Raw genomic sequence first — 19,226 nt, forward strand, 5'->3', positions numbered from 1 at the left:
ACGAAGTGGAAAGAGTTATACGATCCGTATATACGTTCACACTGTTCTAAGGGTGCTTTCAAAATTATCTAATTCGATGTTTTTACGTATAGACTTATCTATATTCGATATTTGGTAATTTGGTACATCAAAGTAGAGCTAAACGTAATAAAAGGTAATAATTCACGATCTAAATTTAAAAAACTAATTCGGAACGCTTTAAAGCAAAGTTACGCAAATGTATGTTAAAAATCTGTGATGTGACAAAGACGAGTAAGCCTGTTACGAGAGACAAAGAAAAAGAGAGAGAAGAGAGTGCGAGAGAGAGAAAGAGAGAAAGAGAGAGAGAGAGAGAGAGAGAGAGAGAGAGGAGGTGAGTGGCATAGCAAGGGAAGTGATTTACGACGGTACGTCTGTGTTTTAAGCTGGTTGCATACGGGAGCGCACGGAATGTGCGCTTTTTATGGCCGAAAAGAATGGGCAAAGTATAAAAGGCATCGCGCATTGAGATTCAGCGGGCTTTTATGAGCGCAACCAACCAGCTCTCTTTCTCTCTTTTTCTCTTCTTTATCTTTCTCTTTCATCTTTCTGTTTCATTCTTTCTCAATGTATGCCTTTTATAGCGAATCATCGGTGCTCATACTCGCGCCTAAGCGTAACATCATCGGCCTTGTCAAAATGAGAGAAAATTGGTACGAATCACTGGTTCCTCTGGAGAAAAAGTTGTGAACAGACTTGTCGTGCACGATCCAGCGAAGCTCGGGTTTTTCCTCGCGAAAAATGCATAGTCGGTTGCTGTGAAAGAGAAACGAATGCAGAAAATGCTCAGCGAAGTTGTGAAACAATACCGTATGTCGAATTTTTCTAAATAGGATGAATCAAGAACGATAGTACGGATTGGAATCAAATAGAAAGAGTTGATCTCAAAGGAAAACGTTGATCGTTATGTACATATATAAACATAACATTTTAATAAATAAATTGTATTTAATATTTTTATATTTTCAATCGTTCGAGTAAATCAATTTCAAAGTTAGGGAACGTTGATTTGTCGAGCGATAGAAAGGAAAGGAAGAAAATGGAGGTCGGACCAAGGTCCGTTCATATGCATCATAAAAGGCGACGAAGCATATCGTTATTCATTAACTATATTTTATAGTTGCGTACATGGTTAAGCTCTTTCGAACGAGAAAGAGAGAGAGAGAGAGAGAGAGAGAGACAGAGAGAGAAATACGGATAAAGATAGAGACAGACAGAGACGGAGAGAGAAAAAGAGAGACAAACAGAAACAGAGACAGAGACAGAAACAGAGTGAGAGGTCTCATCGTCGTTTAGCTTGTTTTCTTCCACGTGCGAGCCATAAAGGGGCGGAGCAATTTCGCGTACCCTATGAGTCAAGTTCGGGGCGACCAAGCGAACATACATCTGTGCGTTCGAAACGCTCGATCTCGCGAGCGCGGATTATAAGGAATATGGGGTGAAAGAATGTGGTGGGGAGGGGGTAGCTTGCCTATATATAACGGCCTTCCATATATACAATATAAATGTGTGTGCGTGTGTGTTTGTGTGTTTGTAGTATATGGTATACTCTGGCACATCCGGTTTCTCGTCTTTTACGTCTTTACTCTTGTCGTATGCGAAGATTATGCGAGTCGTATATATTTTGAAACGACTGGAATCGTAGAAATAGCGAGGGTTCCACTTGACGTTCTCCTCGTTCGACATTTTAGGACAGAGCTTTTTTTTAGATTCTGGTCGTATCTTTTATTATGATAAGATTAGGCACGTCTCGAGCAGAAAGACAAAATTACAGGAAAATATGAATAATAATGGAAATCAATAAAAATTTGATATTACTAATCGATTACAAATAACTTCGCTATGATCGGTTTTAATACAATTCACGTGGAAATAAAAATTTATTCTTTTTGAAGGTCGACGTAGTGGAAGCGAGGAGAATAAGATTGACCCACATAAACTCGATGCAGATGCGCTCGCTCGAACCCCGTTGCATTTAAATTCGTTTAAAGGCCGTATTTTATTAACTTGCCTCTCATACAAATGTACCTTCTCTCTCGCTCATGCTTTTCGACAGGAAAAGAAAAAGAATAAGAGAGAGAGAGAGAGGGGGGGCGGGAGGGAGGGAGCATTCTCTTTGTTCGATCGACGTACGCAAGTACATGTAGTACATAGTTCTTCGTTGTACATACATATGTACATATTTACACGGTGTAAAATTCGTGCCTGCATAATACTCTTGTGGGAATATTATGTAGCAAGAGAGATAGATAGATAGATAGATAGATAGATAGATAGATGGATAGAGAGAGAAAGAGAGAGAAAAAGAGAGAGAGAGAGGGAGGGAGAGCGTTCACGTCTTTTCTTTATTTCTTTCTTTTCTTTCTCTCTCTTTCTCTTCATCGCTACTATCGCTACCACGTCGCGCAGCTCTGCATTGAATTACGAGTACATCCTGGCATGCTGCCTAACATGTGGACAGAGAGAAAGACGCTGCGATAAAATTCATGAAGCTAGCTGAATTTTCATTTGCCAACGCTTAATAAACGAGTTTGTGTTTTAACGGGTGTGCCGTACGTATTTTTATCGATGATCGTTAATTTCCGATTAGAACATCGAAAAGAGAGCCACTGGCTATTGGACGGAACTATTTTTAATTGCTTGTATATTTTAATTAGGTTTTATTTTGATCAGGTAAAAAAAGAATCTGTTATTTAATAATTCAACGTTTCGATATAAAACGAGGCGGCTGAAGAATTCGAGCTCGTGAGAAAGGCCGCCTCGGGAATGAGCAAAGCAGATACCTAGTTCTAAGCCATGAACCAAGAGACAGCAATGCTTAGAAGGAAGAGGAAAACGAACAAAGGAAGCAGAAGCTTCGTCGCGTCGCAGTCGTCGTTCATCGATCGAAAACTTCATCCGCATCGTTACTTACGACCGTTCTTCAGGGCGGCGTCTTTTTTATCCCACTACTTCCATCGTCTCCTTTCCTTTACCCTTAGCCCCCTCTTTACCCCTCTTAGGTCCCAGCTATCACCGACGCCGCCTTCCGGCTGGCGTGTACGGCTCGCAAGCCGCGTCCCGGCTCGAACAAAGGAAGAAGGGGCATAAATAATCTGAGTTTCCAGCTAGAGAGAGAGAACGAGTACTGATAATTAGATTCCAAGGACCGCCTATTTCGGCCGAAAGTTACGTTCGAAGAAGAACCTCTGCCTTTCCTAAGTTCTCCCCGCTCTTTTCCCTTTCCTCTTTACGACCTACTTCTTTCTTTCGTTTCCTTTCTTTGTCCTTCTATTTCTATATTCACATACATATCTGGAATCTGTAGAACTTAATGAAATTAATTACAGAACAAAAGTAATCCGAATGAAACTGTGGGATAATCGAGATAGGACATCGATGAAAAGCAGTTAATTTGAATATAATTGATCTGATTTATGCCATTGTTTGTGTAACGGAATATTTACGCTTTAAATTTAAGAACGAACCTTCTTTCTTTTTCTCTTCTTTCTCTCTTTCCTTTACTTTCTTTCTCTCCCTCGCGTTCGACTTTTCTCCCTCTTCCTCCTCTCTCGCTGGCAGGCGAAGCAAACAAAGAGAACTCTTCTTCCACCCTTAGAAATGCGCCCAGCATATTTATGGTGAAAAGCTGCTGTACACTTACCGCTAAAAATGACTTGCCCCGTTTTCTGCAGCCACTACGGAGCCGAGAAGTATCCGAGAAGGAAAAAGAGGGACAGCAAAAGTAGGAACGCGCGCGGAAAAGAGCGATAAACGGACTTTTGCTTCTCGACACAATGAATTTGACCAACGTCCGAAGGGAGGGTCCTCTCGAATGAGGCTTTCGATTTCCTTTGAGAGAGGGAGAGAGAACGAAAGAAAGACTGAAACAATGAGTCCGCTGGGATATCTACGATGGTCCAACTAGAATTATCGATGTTGACCCGGTGCCTCTGACTTTCTGATATAACGAAAACGGTAATCATTGCGGTCAATAATGAGTCGAACGAAGTAATAATACCGTCATAAATTGCCTTATAATAGTCAATCAGACACATTAAACGTCACATGGATGTAAGAGATAAAGATCATAAATTCTACAAAAGACATAATAAATTTTCTTTTAGAAATTCTTTCTTCTTCGTAAAAAAATTAGGAACTTTTCGGCAGGTGAGACGAATGTACCGTTATGGGGAAATTCACAAAGCTTCCATAGATACAGTTATCTTTTGCGGTACTTTATTCGACTGGTAGGAATAAAATACAGAAGATCGAGGATTGTTCCACATTTGGACACATGCTCTTCAGGTAGGTAGTCGGCCGACGGGACAAGGAAAAGAACCGTGAACGCATTCCCTTTTCCTTTCTCCTCTCTCTCTCTGTTTCTCTCTCTCTCTCTCTCTCTCTCTCTCTCTCTCTCTCTCTCTCTCTTTTGCCGATCGTAACAAGATGCTTCCCATAAAAATAGTTACAGATATAATAGGTATAACAAGGAAAAGAGACTCGTTATCGGTATACCGGTTATGCCAACAGAGGACAGAAGATGAACCTCATAAATTTAACGTGCGAACAGTGCCACAATGCACGTTAAATCATTCTCGATCGCCCTTTTAAAGGGCTTTGAATTATTGCATCTCTAGGACCTATAGGATGTCCCGTTTTAATCGAGCTACTTTGAATGGAATCGTTATATCTCTAGTCGTAGTATTAAAAAATTAATCATCGTGATGCCTGCATAACATTTGATGTCACGCAGATTTATAAAGATTTTTTGTAATCATCAATGTCATCGTGACGGTTTAATAAAATCTAATTTTTTTATTAAATCGTTTTAATGTTTCAGGCCTACAAAATATATTCCCAAACTATCAGATTGAAATTTAAACTATTAACGGAGTTGTTATAATATAGCGTATGCTTGTTTGCTTGTTTTTTTTTCGATACTATATGTTTCTAATTAAGCACATCTCGATGAATTTTTATTTTATTGATTTAAAGTTTTAAGAGAATTTTTGCATATTCGGTTGCATGTTATATTCGGTTGCATGTAAAATTTTTTTTATTACAAAATAAACTACACATACATTTTAAAATAGCATGGGAATACTTGATTTCGTTCGATCGAAAATTGGCCTGAGCAGAGATTGCCAAAGAAATGTATTGCAAATTATAAAAAGAATATTTTATTGTATTGTATTTTTAATATTTTAAACATGTGAACTTAAATGATAAGGAAGAATTTTTTTTTATAAAGATTCGCTAGTCAACAAAAATTGATAAAAATAATCTTTAGATTAGATATCGTCACAATGGTATTCTCCTTAAGAATTTTAAATAATTCGTGATTCGATTGAGCCAAGATACCATGTATAATGTGAAGGGGTATCGTTTACGTTTTTCTTTTATATCTATCTTTCTTTTATACGTAGCGGATAAGGTTAATTCAGTTTTTCGCGATCGAGCTCGCACGAATGAACTTTTCCGAAATCTCTCAACGCCTCGATCTTTCGAGGCGAAGGAGTTTCCTACGAAACTTTCTCGGATGAGAGAACTCGAGGAAGAGAGTAGAGTTAGGAAGAAAGAAAAATAAGGTATATAGGGACGACTTAACGGGGGATTAAATGGAACTCTCTCTCTCTCGAGACAAAAGGCAGCTGCTATTGATTTTCCTTTTCTCGCATGACGCGGCTAGAGAGGATAACAAAGGATCATTAAAATCTACGGATTCCACTCGGTAAGCGTCCACTTTCCAATCTCATTTTTTTTCGACGATTTTCTTTGTCACCGAGTTCGGCTCGTCGAGTAAATTTTGCTCGTCGTAAATCAACGCTTGCATTTCCGTGGTAGGTCAACAAAGGAAGACGATGATTTTCTAAGAGGGGCAAAATGGAGATACTGTTCGTGATAGAGAGGAATGGGGATGGGAAAAGAGAGAAAATGTGTTCATCGTGCGTAAAAATTTCGGGTAAAAGCTTAAAAGAGCTTTGTAATCAAATTAGAGCGCGAATGAATTGGAAAGTACGATTCAAATGTAAATACATAAATGCAAATGTTAGTAGAGTAGGTGAATTATTTGAAAGACGAGAAATAAACTATAGTTTTGAACTTGCCCTCGATGTATATTATTTATACATATATACGATTAAATCAACGCCCTACATCGCGCGTCTTTCGAGATGAAGGAAACATAGGAAAAGAGAAAGTAGAAGGTGATGGGAGTGGTCCATGAGGAGTGACAAGCGTCGAGAACAAAAGTGATTTAACTGTAAACAGAGAGACTCGTGAGTCGTAGAGACGAGGGCTCTGAATGGAAGGACGAGTCGAATGGTAGGGCGCGATATTTCCTACGGAAACTCACCAGGGTCACATTTCTCTTGATTTGCGCGAAACAATCCGGCTATCTGAATTTCAAATATGCCTAGGTCTACATTCGTTTCTTTCTCTCTTCGATGATCTCTCGACTCCTGATCCTGAAATATCGTCATTCTGTTTAATAATAGCTACTCGTGATATTTACGGAATGCAACATTTTCTATAAAATTGAAACATTTTTTTAATCCATTTACATGTTTCTTTATCATTCTACTTATTCCGAATTTGACCCTAATTTCTATCTCATTGTAATAGAAGATATCCGTTGTATCGATAGAGCTTTTCCCGATACAATAAATTTCTCTTCTTTCTCGTGTGGTCCTCCCTTTTATGTCGGTGACACAGAATGGTCGAGTTGGAGAATCGCGTGAGAATTAATTCGCCGAAGGACCTCTTAGGGGATATCTGAGCCTGAAATAAGCCAACGATTTTACTTCTATCGTATACTCGCTTTCCGAGACTATTAAATATCGATTCGGGGAAAAAGCTAGGAGTAAGGTCTTAGGGCATTCCAAATCGGTCTCTTCTTCCTCGATCGAAAAGGTAAACGGCATAGGTTCTCCGATTAAGGGCCGATTCGTAATATCGTTGTTCGTGTGGCTGCACGAGGGATCGCGGGCCATTGAGCAGTCGGGTGCCGTGAAAATAATGACGCGAACGACACGACGCCCTTCGGCTTTCTTTTTCGAAGACCACCACGTCCTGCCATAATTGCACTACCCTCGATATCTTCGTCGTTGTTGTTTCCTTATACAAGAAGGGTACCGACTGGAAACGTATCGAGAACACTTCTTCGATCGTTTCGTTCAGAGCATCGATTTTCGCGAACGAACAATGAGAGTTTTCTCCGTGGACTTTGTCGTCGGCCTCGTTAATGATAAGCCGGGGAAACGCATTCTTTCGTTCGATGGAGCTCTCGTTCGACTAATCCCTCTTACGTGTATACGTAGGAAAGAGGTCTGCCTATCTCTCCAAGCTTCCTATTGAATACTCGACGACTCTTTGAATAACGATGAAACTTTCGATAGGATTGCTTTTTATTCTCTTTTTTTGACAGACTGTAACTCTAATCGAAAACTGTATAACGAAAGTTTTACTCTTTGTAATTATTCGACCATTTCTTTCTTTCTTTTTCTTTTACATGCAATAGAATCGAAACGATAAAAAACAAGAAAGAGAGAGAGAGAGAGAGAGAGAGAGAGAGAAAATCGAGGGAACGCGAGAAGTGCATCGCATGTTTCGCCGTTGATTCTTCCTGCGTCCGTGCGAGCATGGACGGAATTCAAGGTCGCGATAATTCGCAAAAGAGGGGATATATATAGGAGGAGAAAACACGGGAGACTGTTGTGTGTGCGCAAGAGGCAGCTGGAAGGCAGGCAAAAGCGGTCGAGCAGGCATGCGGGGCCCAAGGTCTTTCTCCCAAGGGCCCCTATTACGTGACCATGCGAATACACGAGTGAACACACACACACACACACACACATCAATAGTAGCATTTATATAAGAGATCCTGTTGGATGAAGAAGGGAGGACGGTCCCCAGTTCGACCTTCACGCAAATTCGAACAACACGTGCGCGAAAACACGCGTGTGTGATAGAGCGTATAGTATATGGGTCAAACTACGCAGCTCTTTCGAGCGCGTGGAGGACGAAGAAGACGAAGCAAGTAGTACGTCCTTTCCTTTCTTTTTTTTTTTTCTTCGCCTTCTTCTCTATTTTTGGTACCCTCGGAATAGAAGAAATGCGATAGGTAGCGCCAGGGAATTCGACGACGTAGCAGCAACGGCACCAGCACGTGTTCGACCTCTTTTTATTTTTGCAAAGACCATAAAGAAGTTAATTAGTTATCGTGCTTGAACGATGACGTTTCTTCTTCCTTCCCACAGTCGTAACCTTGATCTCTCTTTCTCTCTCCTTTCTCTTTTTGTTTCTTTTTTCTTCCTCGGTCCTTCTTTCTTTGTCGGTGAATCTTTACGAGCACGTTGGGCCCATATTCAATTTGTTTTTGGTAATCGATAGAAGCTTTAATTTACCTTTGTTTCAGGATTAAATATTTTTTTTTACTTTCTTTCTCTCTTTTTCTTTTCTCTTAACGTAATTGAAACTTAATGTTTCTTTCAAAAAAAAAAAAAAAAGAAGAAGAAAGAAAGAAAAAAATGAATACGGCGGTAGTTGATGTTCTTGATTTCGGCAGGAAAAATTTTGTTCTCTTTCTCTTTTACGTTTAGCAGCACGTCAGGTAGAATAGTATATCTCGGAAGCTTGTGAAAAATTGCAAGTACGTTTTCCCATCTCTCCTCGTCCGGACCGATTTCATTTCCCGGGTACTCCGTTATTAAAACGAGATCATTTTTCTTGATTTTCCGGCGGGACGATCGAAAATTTCATAGCGAAAGCCTGCCGTGGGTCTCCAGGGTAGCATTCGATGGGACGCCTTTTTCTCACCGGTATCCAATTCGTAAAAATCCACGTTGTGCATAGTCTATACTCGCTCTCCATGAGAGAACGAATGGGAGAGAGAGAGAGAAAAAGAGAACAAGAAACAGAGAGAGAGAGAGAGAGAGAGAGAGAGAGAGAGAGAGATGGAATACATAGTAGGTACGTATGTATCTCTTTATCCTTCTCTCGCATATTCTTCGTTTTCCTTCTGACAAATGTTAGGGTCCGTCACGCGTAGGAGGATGCCTAATTTACCAGCCGTGATTTTTGCTCGCGCCCTAACGCTTCGCCGGAGGGTGAAACGCGTGAGCTCCACGTGAGAAAGAAGGAAAGGAGAGAGAGATAAAGAGAGAGAGACTTGTCGATGGATGTATAACCTTTTTCCATATGACGTATCGCCGTGATTACCCTGATGTAGATTCGTCCGTCTGTCGATTCGATAGCGTATCGAGAACACACGTTCACCCCTACCGATTCTCGCTTTATCCAAGAACGCATCGATCATCGTTGCGCCCACGATTTTTCATCGCGCTGCGCGCCACGTAAAAAAGCTCCTCCGTTGAGATTGAAAAGCTATTCCGCCGTCTGGGAATGCGAAGCGAGCTTCGGCGAGTCGATCCTTTTTTCTCTATGAAGTGAGACGGGTTGCGCCTACGTGTGTCTTCGAGGAAAAGTAATTATGGTAACGCTTACGACCTCGGTTTCTTTTTATTTTCAGATCGCCAATCGTGATAGTTTTCTAAAAAGAATGTGCACGATCTTATTGACATTTCTTTTTGTGACGATTATTTTCCGTTCTCTTTCCCTTATATTTGTAAAATTAAAAATCTATATATACGTACGTACTATGTGATTCAATTTAACTCGGAAGATAAACTTGACTTTAACGGATCGATCATTTTAAAAATAACAAACTTTTACGAGTACTCTTTCACGTTGAATCACATTTCGACAAATCGAAACAGCGAAGCTTATTCGAGTCCATTTCTTCTGATGATTTATTTTATCTATTCGACTTTATGGATATTCTCTTTCTAACAGCGTTTTCACATAAAGATTCTAAACATGTGTGTGTTATAAGAAAGAAAGGAGAAGGAAGAAAGAGAGAGAGAGAGAGAGCGTGAGAGAGCGAGAGAGAGAGAGAGAGAGAGAGAGAGAGAGAGCATCAAATCGTACGTGCTATCTACCGTACTATAATGGAATCGAGGGTTTCGGCCAATCGGAAGCACGCGTCGATTCACCTCAAATCGTCCGTGGATAGGAATTATTGGTCGAAATTATACGTTCGGCGTACCGGTCACGTTGATTTCCCCGTAACGTTCCTGCACTTTCATGCTACCGTAGCAAGATACCTTTATTCTTCTCTTTTTACATCGTACAAGGAGTCCTCCTGTCGGTCAGCACGCGATAAAGCCACACCCACTCTCGATTAAAGATTCGTGCCCTTTAATTCACACATGATTTTATATTTGTCGAAGAAAAATACACGTGGTCCATTGGCTCGTTTTTATTTTGACTTCAAATTGTTACGGTTTTACGTATTCGTATAGACATCGTATATACGGCGATTACGTTTCTTACCACAGAATTAAAAGATGATATTCACAAAATCCGATAATCTACTGTAGCGTACTGAAAAATCTCTTTTTCTCTCTCTCTCTTTCTTCTTGAAGTTATCTCTTGAAGTAGGTGTCTCCCTATAACGATATTTCGGTGTTACGACTTGAAGCATGGGATAAGTAATGTAAACAAGTATGTACACACACGTCGAAATAGTATGCATACGTACAGGTGAGTTATGGGTTTTTCTTTAAATTCCCAGATGGAAAGTCGTAAGGTGGAAACGTTTCTTGCGCGGAAGATTCTAGGAGAAGACGTTAAAAAGTCGACGACGATGTCGACGCAAAGTCCTTGACTTTGGCTTCTCTGCGCCCTCGAGATTGATGTCAGGTGGGTGGATTTAAAATTGTCAAGGAGAAAAATCGAGACTACTTTCGCGATAGCTCTATGACGCTTGGTGTCATCAAGATGAGACATGTTTTTTTTTCGTATATTATCTGGTAAAAATCGAAAAAGATTATTACGAGATCAGTTTCTTGGTATTTATAACAATGACAATAATATCTAGGCTTTGTTTTAGCGACCTATTCCCCAGCTGCCCTAGTCTCGTTTCTTTGGACGAGGATTCAAAGTGGAACCCTTCGTGAAGGCACCCTTCTTATTTTCGTATTACCACTTTGCGACGACGGGATTTCGTTGGTTCTGCGAGGAGTCATTATCGGGACGCCTGACTCGCCGTAATTACAGGCTTTTTGCGTGCCGACGAATTTTTATTACGCCCCCTGACTGCCGCTCGACATGAGTCTCATTTCCTTTTTTCTTCTCGACTCGTTCGATTCGTACATTTTCGTGACAAGCGATTCCTCGAAACCACCCATTACACTTATGGACAATTACAAGAAAGCCAAATATCGAATATCAGTTATCGTTGAAGAGAAATGAATAACACGATGCTTATACAACTACAAAGTTCTATTCGACCGACTTTTAAAAGCGTTCCGACTTATTATTATTAATAAAAGTATATATACATAGCTATATTCGTAAATGAATAGAAACTTTTTCCATTTAGCTTCTCGACAGCGTCATTTTTCTAGAACTCGTAAACGACTACCCGTATCGTCTTATCGTCGACTAGCATCTACCCTTCCTCAAAGTCTCTTTCGCGAAGCTCTTTCCCTGCGAAGGACAGGTCCTCCCTCGTCGTTGGGCACAATCTATTAGCCGGTTTTTTTCACGATTAATACCTCCGTCCGGAGCACGTCGATCAAACGCGATACGCCGACGGAACTCATTTCGTGGCACCTGCTTCGCGTGCCCTTATCCTTTCGGGCGAAATACTCGAGCCTACGAGGGATTTAGGCGCATCTAACGTAAACAGGATCCTTTCTTCTTCTTTCCCTCGTATTCGGCTCAATAGCGTCTGGTAATATTCTTATTTACGATTAGCTTCCTGTCCCCTTAAAACATTTTAAAATAAACTGGAATGTCCTTTGACTCGATTTTACAAGTTTTAGATGAAATTCTGTATCAAAGCGAACGTATTCTAGTTCGTAAACTGGAGACCCCATTTTATGGAGATCGTGCGAACCAACCGATACCGAGTGTTCCGGATGAGATTGAAAAAAAAAAGTTTTCACCAAAAAGTACGCATGCAAATTGCGCCGAATTTTGGCGGGTGATTTTATTTTCCGGCCCTTCTCCGTTAGGGAGAGAACCGGAACGATGAATCGGAGCACCCCCGCTGGCTGTGATCGAGGGTCGCGAAACATGCAAAAAGGCGGGAGGAAAGGAAAATGGGAGGGGTAGCATAAAACGTGGCTCATCGAGGGTTCTCAAAAACGTTACCACCCCAGTCATTACTCCGGCATTAACGAGGGATGATTTTGCCTCTATCCTTCGCGGATTCGTCGCTTTATCGAGTGACAGAGACTCACCGGGCATTTTCGCCAGTTCTTCGCTGGAGGGGAGTTCGGTCTATGCGGACAAAAAAAAAAAAAGAAGAAAGAAAAAGCGGATTTTCCAATGGGACGAGCAAAGGTATGTCGATCGTTTACAAATTCGAATGAGTTCTATCGTAATAATGATACTCTTGTGTTGTTTTCTCTTGTTCGTCGTTATTCAACGATCCGATAGTTCGTTCTAAAAAAGAAAAATGAAACATTCGTAATACGCATAGTCGAAGAAAGAACAAAGGAAAGAAACAATTTGGCAACGCTTGGGCCAACTGGTCGCTTCGTGCCCGGAAACCACAGCAGCTGCGAGCCATGCAACGGTAGAAAGGCGTACAACGCGAATTCGAGAAGATCGAGTTCGTTCTTCTATTTCTGATGCGAGTTCGAGAGGCAATGGGACAAAGTGCGTTCGACGGATCGTTGACCGACACGGTAAAAAGATAGCTGTTGCACAATCGGACATCGAAGCAGAGTCCTTGGACTCCATTCTGGATGACGGAGAGACGGTCGTCGTGTTCTTTCGACGATCCTCTTACTCCTTTGAACGATCTCAGTGAAAGGCTGCGATAATGGCGCTGCGAAGCGAATCGAGTCCACCAAGATCCATCTGTGACTTCCTTCTTTAGCGTGAAACTCTTTTCCGATAATAAAGTCCACTATAGGCAGTGCTTCCTAACCTTTTGGCCAAGAAGATTTTTGATAGGTAAGCGTGTATGTATGAAATTTATTTTATTTAATTAAAAATAAAGTGATACTTCGTTGAAATAAAATGAAACTTCGGATAAATCAGTCAATCGTAAAAAGAAGAATTAACAAGCATAGATAGCATTTTTTTAATAGCGATGAGAAAATAATAATTTATTTCTTTTTTTTTTTTATAACAAGTTGAATTAAATTATTGCGACGAGTTAATTTATTCTTACCGGCTAACAAGTTAATTCTCGTCGTGCTTATTGTCTATGTATGTACGTCATATGAGTTACGAATAATATGGTTTTTAAAAGTTATAACTTTGTGAAATTAAAGCTGTGTAACAAGCTAGGTAACTATGTTTAAAACAGAATACGAAAAAACGAAATTGAAGATCAAGATAATTCGTATTTTTATATTCAAAGTGGATAGATCGCGATAGAAACAGCTTTGTTTAAGTCGATTCACCGTGGAAAGTGTCGTCGGTTAATCTTGCTTAGGCTCGATTTGCGTGCACGTAGTCGTGAGAAAACGGCAGGTTCGCGAACCTCGAACCAGTTCAAGGATACGTACGTGCCGGTACGTTCGTATGCGAGTGTACATAACGAATGGATCGTTCGAGATTACTGCGAAGACTATAGTAACTTGAAAAAACATCGTATTATTATAGAAATTGTTTGTTAAACAAAAACATTATTCATTTCATCGATTTTTTAAAAACTTATTCACATATTCAGGTTATTTTGCTCGTTTAACTCTTTGTAACGTTATGTAACTTTGAAATCGCACGTTGATATATCTGAATTTTTTAAGTTTCGTTTTATCTCGTTAAAATATATTGTGTTAGAATACACCTAGCTGTTTACGTAAGTTGGCACGTTGATCATCCCCTATCGTAAAGGGTTGCGAGGAAAAAGAGAAGAATCGTTGTAGTCGGTCGAACACCCTCGTAACGCGTCGCACGCGCGCATATGGCTACCGGTTGGTAGGTTTCCTTGGTAACCGTAAACAGGCGCTCCCTGAAATTTTATCACCGTGTTCCTCGTATCGCAGGTGGACCTTGTCGAGCGGCACAGCCCTTTTTACGATCCACGAGGATGTACGCGACTCGGGATCTTGTTCAACCCTTTTTTTTCTCTCCGGCGAAACTACAGATAATGCTCGGAATAACTCTCTGCCTTTTCGATTTTTCTTTTTCTTTTTCTTCTTTTTAAATCTCTCATCGAACGAACGAGTTTATTTTAATCCTCTAGTTTTTATGTACTTCATGATTTTCCACGAAATAGTACTAAAACGTTTTATCGTCGGTGTTCGACACCTCGGAAGCTTTTGCCCAGAGCTTTTCAATCTACCTAATGGAAGAAGGAAACTCTCGTAAGTGTCGTAAGTTACTGAAAACGTTTTGGACGATAAATCGGATGACGGAGTATCGTTCGACCATCGAAATCTTCTTAAAGTTCAACGCGATACGATTTTAGAATGATTATGTTTTAAGGAAACGAAAAATGTTGTAGAAATTGTGTTTATCTTATTAGTTTCGTCGATATATAGTGAAAATTTGTCATATATGAATAATTTATTCGATAGGATCGTATTTTAAAGTGATAGTTCCTTGAGATAATTTCATTAGCTGTGAATTAAAGAACGATTGGAATCAATCTTCGTTAAGAATCTCTCGTCGAAAGATTTGGAATGAATCATATTGTCGTATTACACCTACATTAATTAGAAATTAAATTGAGAGAATTTGTCATTAGCAAAGGAAATGCGAATATCGTAGATTTGGTAAGTACTTTCTCTACCTCCGTTGAAGAAGAAGGCGATAATTTAGGAAAATTTACGAGAGAACGAAGAGAGGAGTCGACATTGTGTCGCGTCCTTGAGGCGCTTTCAGATCTGCACCTGCAAACCGCTCGAATGTTCCACGAGTACGCTCGACGGGTTGCGTCTTGGAAGGGGCTGTTATAATTATAATATTTCTTCCTACGCTTTACGCGTCCAAACGACGGACGATTAAAACGGAAGCATCGAGTAATTAAACCAGGAGGATATAACGTTCTTCTCACTCCGCGTGCATAACTCCACTCTCCTGAAGTTCTTATCATCCAAATAATCTAATATGGTTGTTAGAAACGTTTAATTACTCTCATTTCTTTCGCTCGTTTCGCATACTTTAAATCAGCTTCTTCTCAAAATCGGTAGATTTCTACGGATAGAATTTCGCCCAGTTTATTTTGTTTTTAATCGATTAAATAGCATATTTTTTAATGATATCGATCGATCTTAGCCTTTTGAGAGATTATTAACACTATCTTGTTTTTTTTTTTTATTGAGATAGGCGATAATCGCTCAATTTTTGCTTTAATATCAATGCTTAATCACCGATATCGGTCGATAAGTTTTTTCTAGGATAACTAATTGTTTAATCGATCTGCGAAGATTTATGAATTCCATTAAGGAGAAGTACTTTTTTTTTCATGAGCTGCATTTTACGTTCTGAAAATGATGTCTCTCGTGAAATTAAATTCTCGCATGAACAAATGACCCGTCACAATCTAATATGCCTTTTTCATGTATTTTTTAGCGTTAAAAGGAACGTGTTAACTATCTTTTTTGCGATTTAATTTCTATTTGCTCGCTATATATTATCCGTATCTCTTTCTTTTTCTGTCTTATTGCAAATTATAATACTCGCGAATTCGGGAAAATAGCGGCGCAACAGCTTGTCGATAGGGTCGACATTTCGACGATATATTCCCTCGTATTACGGCTATGTCTGTTTATTTGGACGATATTCTACCTTCCCCCAAGTTCTTTCCTTCGAGTCGAATATAAAAGCTCGAGCCTTTTTTTTCTCTTTTTCTCATTCTTTTATGCGATATTCAGTCTGAGAACTCTCGTGCACGTTCAACGTTTCTGCAATCTCGGAAACAAGAGCGAATCATTCGAAAGCACCTTATTTATGTGAAAATTATTCCAACTTGGAAAGAGGGTAGGAGTGATAGGTTGCTTCCTTTGAAAGAACGATTTATTGGGTATAAGGAAAAATAGAAATTTAATATCTATCTAATAACGTTCACAAGATAATTCATTGTTATTCATTCGATATTTTTTTTTATTAATTTATCTCGTAAAATATTTTACGTCGTAATGATCGTCTGTTTATAATTTTCGAAAAATTCATTGTCATTGACAAAGTCTTTGCTTTGATCATTTACTCGATCTCGTCATTTTTCTCAGACTACTAATTAACATCGCTAATCGTATTAAATTTATTTTCGATGAGTTCATACGCGGCGAGCCTTTTAATGTCTTGTTAAATTCTGTCGGTGACAAATCGCTTTACGATAGGGTTCCGTTTTTTGAAGTCCCTCTTTTGCGAATGGGGATCCCCATCGTAACGAGGGTATGATTCCGCCGAGTTATTAACCGTATCCTTAATTAATAAAGATGTTTGGTCATGCGTTTAATCCGGTTTTGGCTTCGATGCCTTAATCGAACGAGATTTCAAAAGGGTTCGAACGTGACGCGGTTATCCACAGGCTTTTCCATATATTAGAGACAATTACTTTCTCCAGTTCTATTATTAATTCTCGTATATGTATTATTTTGAGAATATAATTCATTATTAACATTACATTGATTTGATTTGCTTTCTTAAAATATTTATAACATATACGAAATAAAATAAAATTTATATATGTTTCATATATCTATCGTGCTCTTGTCAGTTATTTTATATATTTATTATTAGATATTATTTATATTCGGTAATAATAAAAAAAAAAAAAAGCTGACGAGCTACGATTTAAGCGATTGCTATGTATATATGTATATGTAGTAATTTTTGTACGTATGTTATTTGAGACAATCGACGTAAAAGAGAGATTTTGGCAAAAATGTTTCCGAACGAAAGAAAGAAAAATAAATATGTTTTATAGTAACATTTGATATAGATAATGATATGATTTTAATGATAGAATAAATCATAGAAAAGAATCGAAAGAGCAAATCGCGATGTGCCGATAAATTATTAGTATATAAGCAGCCAATTGAAGCGTTATCAGTATCAGAAAATATCAGTTAACAGTTGAGTGACAACAAGTGAAAAAAGAAGACGCTCCGATCGATTTTCAAAATGTCGAAGAAACTGATCATCTTAGCTCTCTTTGTCGTCATAATTTACTACACCTGTAAGTTTTTCTATTGGTTTAGTCAGTGTTTTTAATACAATTGAGTGAAAACTAGAGACGAAGCGTATCCAATGATATATCGGTGTATGTATATTTTAACGAGAGGACTCGCGAAACGACCTGTCATTTCTGTTGTTCTGTTTAGCCGCTTTTCCCCAGGGATCCGCGTGCGGTCCTAACCAAATATTTGACACCTGCGGATCGGCCTGCCAGCCAAGCTGCAAAAATCCTTCTCCAGATGTCTGCGTTTTGGTGAGTGTTGCTTTTCTTCCTCGTTCACTTTAAACACGTTGTGTAAAGAACGAGATACGAGAAATAGAATACGAATGTATCCTTTCATCTCTTTTAAACTTGAAGATCCAACAACGTAGATATTTTTAAAATATCTCTTTTTTTTTAAATTATTATTTTTGAAATTATTAAGATCAGTGTTCCTTTGTAGCATATTTATGCAGGCGAGAATGAAACGAGTTCATCCGTGTATCACAAAGTTTTGGAATCTTGCTTATTCTTCTCATATTTTTCTTTTAATACTAAGTAATTATTGTTAAATCAATTTTTTTTTTGTATCTTTAAATTTAAAGAAAATATATAAGTATGAAACTTTATGTTTCATTGCTATCAATTCATCTCGAATAAGATTCTAATGTGCTTCTGATTTTTTAAAGCTAATTTTTTATTTCTATAGAAATGTATTATCGGATGTCGATGCGAAGAAGGATTCATCAAAAATACTGACGGAAATTGCGTTTTGACCCAAGATTGCAGTTAGAACTGAAATGGAAATTTTTTATTGAAATGGAAAAATTTTATTGCAAGTTTAGAAAAGATATGAAGATATTTTTTCAAAGATAATTTCAATGTATTTATTTTTTAGTGATATGTACTAAATAAATTACAAGATTTATTGTATATTACGTTATTTATGGAAGTCTAGATTAGGCCATTTTTATTAAATAAAAAAAAATTTCTTAAATATAAAAGATTATTTCTTTTATTATATATACATGCTTGATTCATATTAGTGAATCATACGGTTGAATTAATTCTTCTTCTATATATAGAAAGTGAATCGTCTCTTATCTAAAAATACGTCGCAAATGTGTCATCAGGCGTGATCAGGTATGCAAAATTGATATATGTTATTTTACCTTCTCATAACACAAATTTTGCGATCTTATGATTAGACGATTAAGTAATGGATTTATGGCGGTAATAACGAAGCGAATAGATGATGCAGCGAATCTCGCAGAATCCACCAGGTTTACCTTCGTTATTCTTGTTTGCAGAAGAACGTTTAGACTAAAAGATATGTGATTTACCGAATAGTATTTGCTCGCTCGCTGCGTACATTATGAGATGTACTTGATTTGAAATCTCAAGAAAATTACAGAAGTTTTGAAAAGAAGCATATATAAGCATATATTTTTACTATACTTACACAGTTACTAAATCTTTACTAAGTTATTAAGACATGCAAGTGGAAAAATATTATTTAATAACGTCTAAAATGTTTATCTGAAAAATAAATAAAAATTATAAGATTTACTATTTTAATATTTTAAATTACTTATTTAATATTTTAAATTATCTATTATAATTGCTTACAGTTTTCTTCATGTAAATGTTCAAACAAAAAATATGATCTTTCCAAATATGTTGCCTGTCTTTTTCATTATCGATAATTTTAAACGATATCCGATAATTTTCCGTATATTTCCGCAAGAAAGAAATTATAAATCGAACCGTTATTTGATATTGTGAAAGATTAATCCGCTTTATCTATCGATTTTATCTTTTTCATCTACGAAGAAGTAAGTATCAAAGAAGGAACGTTTTTATTAATACAAAGTTCCTCAAAGTCATCACGAGATAATTTTGTTATCTCGTGTCGCTACGCTCTACTTTAAACAGTGGGTTCACCCACTAGTTAACGATACGATGTTTAGGCCATGCACTTTAACATCGGATTGATTAGAATCCGTTAATGAGACGAGCGAGTTTCTTCGTAAAATGACGT

At 38.3% G+C, this 19,226-nt stretch overlaps 1 protein-coding gene and 1 long non-coding RNA gene across 2 annotated transcripts; both read left to right on the forward strand.

The window, feature by feature from the left end:
• Positions 1 to 20: 20 nt before the first annotated feature.
• LOC122637940 lies at positions 21 to 13,020 on the forward strand. Its single transcript, XR_006329321.1, has 6 exons — positions 21 to 219; positions 603 to 701; positions 10,631 to 10,758; positions 10,949 to 11,794; positions 11,880 to 12,408; positions 12,505 to 13,020. It is a non-coding gene; the product is annotated as an uncharacterized LOC122637940 (long non-coding RNA).
• A 4,048-nt stretch (positions 13,021 to 17,068) lies between these two features.
• On the forward strand, positions 17,069 to 18,142 carry LOC122637553 (chymotrypsin inhibitor-like). Its single transcript, XM_043829753.1, has 3 exons — positions 17,069 to 17,206; positions 17,352 to 17,458; positions 17,895 to 18,142. The coding sequence occupies exons 1-3, from the start codon at positions 17,152 to 17,154 to the stop codon at positions 17,976 to 17,978; spliced, it is 246 nt and encodes an 81-aa protein (XP_043685688.1). The 5' UTR covers positions 17,069 to 17,151; the 3' UTR covers positions 17,979 to 18,142.
• The last annotated feature ends 1,084 nt before the right edge of the window (positions 18,143 to 19,226 follow it).

Source organism: Vespula pensylvanica, chromosome 2, assembly GCF_014466175.1.
Source record: "Vespula pensylvanica isolate Volc-1 chromosome 2, ASM1446617v1, whole genome shotgun sequence".
In the NCBI taxonomy this organism is placed as follows: Eukaryota; Metazoa; Arthropoda; class Insecta; order Hymenoptera; family Vespidae; genus Vespula; species Vespula pensylvanica.